Below are 6000 nucleotides of genomic sequence, written 5' to 3' on the forward strand. Positions count from 1 at the left end.
ATAGAACACCACATCCGCCAAATGAAACTAATGAGGACGTGTCTTATGTCAGGTGAAAAAAAAAAAAAAAAAAAAAAAAAAAACCGATGCAGACAATCCCATTTGACCAAACGTCTTTGCGCCGACAAGTGCAAGGATGATTTATTCACCCGCCTGCTGCCATCCATTCTTATTTACAACCCTTCATCTTATTTAAATCAATCAATATTCTGTACATTTTATACATACACTGTATATATAAATACTGTCAAGGTCACATTTCATGTACAGGCATCATTAAACATGTTTCATTTGTGCACTGCTGGATGACAATCTATTCTTTAATCTGGCCAGATACATTTCTGCCAGTGATGTTAATTTACCCAACCGCAAATGGGAGGCGGCCACATTTGTACAAACATTTTTGGAACAATATTAAACCATGGCGTAGTGGTTCACTCACTTACAACACATAGTTGCGCTCTCTTTCTAGACTTCTAGACCAGTGAGAGTATTTTTCATCATTAACCACTTTCACTTCATTAGACCAAAAAAATGTAAATCATTTACTGAAAATTATCCATCTTTGTTCATCTCTGCCAGCGGAAAATGAAACCACCACAATGTTATTTCGCTATGTAATTTTGTCACTTTGTTGTTTTTGTTTTTTGCAAGATACAGTAAACAGGGTTTTTCCCGCATTCAAATTTGCGAGGCGGCCACCTCCAGCTAATTGTGTGCCCGCCACCAGCCAGAGCGACTGATATTGCTCAACAGAGCGCGATTGATGTCTGCGGCAGCAATGTATTGTAACTGCAGTTGCAGCGTTCGCCACTATGGAGGCGCTATATCAAGCCTGGCCAAACCGCGGCTCTTTGCCCGGTTTCATACGCCTCTTGAATCCCTTTTCACTCTGAACTTGCAGCGTGCCATTGTCAACCCCATTTATTGTGTATGTGGTGAGGGGCGCGCCACAGAATGGAGCGTTGCTGGGCGGCGCTGAGCGTACTCGGGACGTCTGCCACAACGGCAAATCTCCTCAGATCGAATCATATTCTATTGCAAGTCGCGGCATGAGGACAATGGAGGAAGCCTTGATGAAGTGCGTTTATTGTATTTAACACTGAAAGATTGATCTTATCTCCTCTTGATTTCCCTTTTCAAAGTGAACAAAGACGGGGCCCTCTTTTGCAACAATGAACGATACATTTCTCATCCAAACCAGTGGGAAAAGCCTCACTTTTTACTTCCTGGTCAGCTGCTACATCAGCACTTCCAAATCTGGGCACGCTGTTGCGCGTGTGATGAAGGGTTTATTTGAACTTGGCGATTATGGCTCCAGTTTTAATAAATGAATGCATTTTTAATAAGTGAATGCTTTAATGTGATGTCATTCTTGTTCCCTATGAGAGAAAGTGAGTCCGTTGAATTTACAGAATACATGCACGTCATGGCGCATGGTCAGGATGGTACCACGTCTGCATCAATCTGAGCGAGGAAAAACCCTGTGTATGCCACTTGACACAATAAATATTGTCAAACAGACGTTTAGTGTCAAACTAAACATCAAACAAAAACAAAAACAATTACACATTATGTATTGCAAACACCACTAACTAAAGCCACTTAAGCTTAATGCTGAAAAATACTGCAAAACATGAGAGAAATACTAACAAATGATGTTGCGGCATTATGACCTTGTAAGAAATTGATATTTGAACACAAACTGTGGAGCAGCCCTTGTAGACAGACAATAAACTACATATATATTACTGTTCCGCAATAATAATAATAATGATAATGACTATACTGCAGTTTAATGAGGAGCTGTCTCCATGTATATCATCGCCCTCCAAAATAGTTTGTCATATTTTCAGAAAACAAGAAAAACTGAACTAATTTTAGATTGTATTTAATAATTTACTTCAGGGGTAGAAATGAATGATCTACGTAGTACATAGTCCATTTCAGAAGTGGCCGGCACCCTGATATGTTTAAAGCAAAACATTTATTTTTGTCAAAATATTACTTTATTAGGCCATTATTTTAAGAGGCTGACAATATCCGTATGTCTGTATTATACTGCCTTTAAGCGGCCATGGCATGCGCACCAGAAGGAGCGGCACAAGATTCACTGAATTGGGTTGTCATGCAACCCAAATTTGTTGAACAGAAACAAGTGCAAGACTCCTGCTAATTACAACAACTACATTAAGCGTAACGGTGAGTTTTATTTGAATCATTTGTTTCTATGCCACAAGCTCACGCACGCCTATTCCATTCAAGTTCTGACGACGTTGTTTATTGCCAAAAGTGCCAATACCCCTCTCCACATCAGTTGTGATCGATCAGTTGTTATTGGTGAGCGGCATGGATCGAGCAGCCTATCGATCAGGCTATTGGTGATTAGGCTGCCATGAATAAAAGACAAGAGGATATTGAGTTGTTCTTTTTCTAACGCAAGGTCCAAAACATCTTGAGATGAGGAAGACAAGAGGAGGTTAAGAAGAAGAATACTAAGATGGTGGATAGGAGTAAGGATGAGGAGGTGACAAAGAGGTGATGGATAACATGTTGATGACAAACAACAAACTATGCAGAGCTAGAAAACGTGTTGAAAAGCTTTCACACATGCAAACACTGATGAATCCTGATAGTTGGCAACCTGCACAAAAATCTGTTACTGGAAATCCTCAAATAGATGTGATGAATTGTTTTAGCATTTTAATATCAGTAGGACTGAATAATTAAAAAAAAAAAAAGAAAATCGGATTTTTGTGATTTAATGTGATTTTTTTTTTTTTCGAGGTCCTCTTCCCATGTATTTTTTAACAAACACAAGCAATAAATAACATTGCCCAACAGTTAATAAAGAATTCATGATGGTAAAGGTTTGACTTTGAAATAGATTCTTTTTTAAATATTTCCTTTTCCAATGTGCTGAAACAGATTGTGTCGGACATCACACGTTCCACTGTACCTTTATGATGTACAACATCATTCCTGATATAAGGAGCTGTTTATAAAAGCTATATACAAATATTTAATCCCCAAAATCAATGTACCATTGAGTTCAAGTGAAAATATTTGAGTTGCCTTAAAAATACACTCGACCCATTTTCCGCACGTTAAGAATGTCATTTGATGTTAGCATACATCAAGCTATAAAAGTCACACGTGTTTGTCCTGGCTCGGCCATCCACAAGTGGGTTTTGTGAAATAATAGAAATGACAAGACAGGAAGTCGAGGGAATATTTGCGCTTACAGGTTCTTGACGTTGGTGATTCCTCTGAAGGCTTTCCTCGGCACTGCCTGGATCTGGTTCTCACTCAGGTCTCTGGAGGGACACAGAGAGAGAGAGAAAAAAAAGGCTTGAAGCTCCAATGATGACCCGAACCGCAAGCAGTTGGTCTCACAAAGCCAACGGAACAAAGCAACAGACGGATGATATGACATTTATGATGACACGCAAATAGCCTCAAAGACCAAAGATTCTATTGGAATTAATCCTGGTGTATGTGTGTGACTGTGTAGCTTGTCCATTGTGGGTTCAAAACACACACACACACAGACATTCCCCTGACATTCTTTAAGCCCTCGCTGATTTTTATTTTCCACATTGACTTTGGCTCGGCGCGTCCGACTTATGACGTGTAATGAATATGTACACTCTATGAGCCAGAACATATGTGACATGACGCAACGGGCGGCCGTTAACTGCAGCGGTGTGACGGCCACCAGGGCACAATCAGATGAGACAAAAAAGGGAAAAAGAAATGCATCATATGAGATCATTGTCATATTACTGTTGTCCGACCTTGGAAAATATATTTTTCTTACTGTCAGCTATTGACGTCCTATATAAATGGTAAGAACCAACGGCTGTCCTGGCATGTGCAACATGTGCGACTCAACGGGGAAGAATCGGCATCCCAGCATGCATAGCGGCATTTGTAAATACTTGTAACTAATTACTTGTGATCATTAATGTTACTGTTGTGCAGAGGTAGGCAATCCGTCAGACTGATGGACTGGTCAGGCCGTTAGTCTGTCACCGGCAGACGCACGTTTTCCTGACATTTTTTGGGGGGGGACCGACTGATGGACCAACGGACTTCTGATGGACTGACGATAATTCAGTTCGTCACAAAAAATGACGCACTGATTAATGACGGACGGGTAACCTGGCCGCTGACGAATGACGGACCAGCAAAATTTAGTAAAATGCCCACCTTGCTGTTTTGTGCGTTTCCTCATAGCGTAATAATTGTGTCGTTATGACAAGCTACCCATGAACTTTCTGGATTGTGATGCGTGATTAAACTATTCTACGCATTCGCAGTATGAAAATGGACTAGTCCATTGCAAATTTTTTAGAGAGCTCATTTTTTTCAATACATTTTGGAGTATGTCTAATTTAACCACCCATTCAAAATAAAGCGGATATATTTTGAGAATTGCATTTTTTTTTTTTTAATGGCTTGTATTCAAATGATCTCTGGAGTGCCTGTCCAACTACTAAATGTGACATTAAGTAAATCTTTGTTTTACTTTGGAGTCAGCCCGCCCTCCTTCAAACAGCTTTAGTTGCTTCAAAATATTGCCTCTTAACTGCAACACGTAAGAGGGAGCATGTAACTCTGGCCTCCTTCCACTAGCTGCCACTGAACATAGGAGGTGAGCCCTTATTTGAGTGTTTTATTTGTTTTTATTGTTTTAACTTTGTCACTGTTTTATTGTTCTTCATGTACGTAATGTTCAATTGTTCAATTTTTATGTACGAGCTGCGGTTGTTCTTAATAAAACCGTGCGGTCTATTTCTCCACTACTACAACTGGCGTACTCCCATGTTAATGTGTGAGCATCACTTGGGAGAGAATTTCATCGAACAAAAGGATTTTTTGATGGGGGGGGGGGGGGGGGGCTTGTGGTTTTGGATGTTTCCCTCTCTGGCTGCTTCTTTTGTTTGACGTTTCCCACTTGGCTGATGCGGAAACCGAATGTGCGTTGCATCAAAGTCTAATGCGACGGTCGGTATACGCGCTCGCACAGGCAGCATGGATGAGCTTTGACAAGCTGGAATGGAATTGTGTTGTTTTAACGTGCAGCTCGGCCGGGATATGTTGTATATGTTCATTCTATTTGTATTTGACTTGGCTGATTTACACAAAGGCGATTTCTTCCTTGTCTTCTGCCTGACATTTTGATAAAGCAAATAGAAACATACATTCCGCGCTCTGTCGCTTTCTATTATCCGTCACACAGGAATTGTTTATCTCTTTTGCTAACTATGAGCACATATCTATCATGTGTGGGTTTTTTTTTCCCCGTGATTTGCATCCCTCTGTGGAACACAATACAATCAGGAGAAAGAAACCGACATGATAAGTCGCATTTCATAGATTTTCCGTGTACAATAATTAAAAGCTTTGTTTTGAATCCATCATGTTTTGTATTATCTAAAGCAGATTATGTGTCAAAGGAAATAATGATCAGATGGTGTGTTGTGTTTAAATGGCGTTAGACGAGTGATTGACAACAACAGAGGGCACTTTATCTTCAATTTCAATAAGAAAATAACACACCTACCTCTACTAATAAGAATTTTATTACAGCCATTTCATGTCTTAAGTGCATCTAATACCTCACCTCCAAAGTTTTAAGTGTGCATTTAGCCATGTCAAAAGCCCTTCAAAATCCAAGGTTCTGTAGCCGGAGTCAAACAGATTTTAACGTGCTATGCCAAGAACCCAATTGATTTTGAGCAGCGGTCATATAGTTATTGCGCGGGGGGCAATGCGACTGCTTTTCAACCCAATCGCTTTCAAATGTTCAGATTGCATGGCTCCATGCCGAGAACCGGATCGATTAGGAATGATGGATGATCCGAGATTGCTGGGGACAACAAAAGTGTCTTCTGGGGGACGCAGACATTTTCCGAACTTTCCACCAACAGCAGGACCAAAGCAATCCAATAACTAGGCACGCATGGATGCAACTTATTTTTCAGACCAAGTACA

At 40.3% G+C, this 6000-nt stretch overlaps 1 protein-coding gene across 2 annotated transcripts in view; it reads right to left on the reverse strand.

Moving 5' to 3' along the window:
• slit3 (slit homolog 3 (Drosophila)) overlaps nucleotides 1-6000 on the reverse strand; it is a 247995-nt gene that overhangs the window by 122627 nt on the left and 119368 nt on the right. For both annotated transcript variants that reach the window (XM_086016387.1, XM_086016396.1), the window contains one exon: nucleotides 3246-3317. In XM_086016387.1, the coding sequence (XP_085872513.1) occupies nucleotides 3246-3317 (72 nt within the window). The remainder of the gene's footprint in view (nucleotides 1-3245; nucleotides 3318-6000) is intronic.

The sequence above is a fragment of the Filicampus tigris genome, chromosome 2 (genome assembly GCF_054856515.1).
Source record: "Filicampus tigris isolate MCC_2025a chromosome 2, RoL_Ftig_1.0, whole genome shotgun sequence".
Taxonomy (NCBI): Eukaryota; Metazoa; Chordata; class Actinopteri; order Syngnathiformes; family Syngnathidae; genus Filicampus; species Filicampus tigris.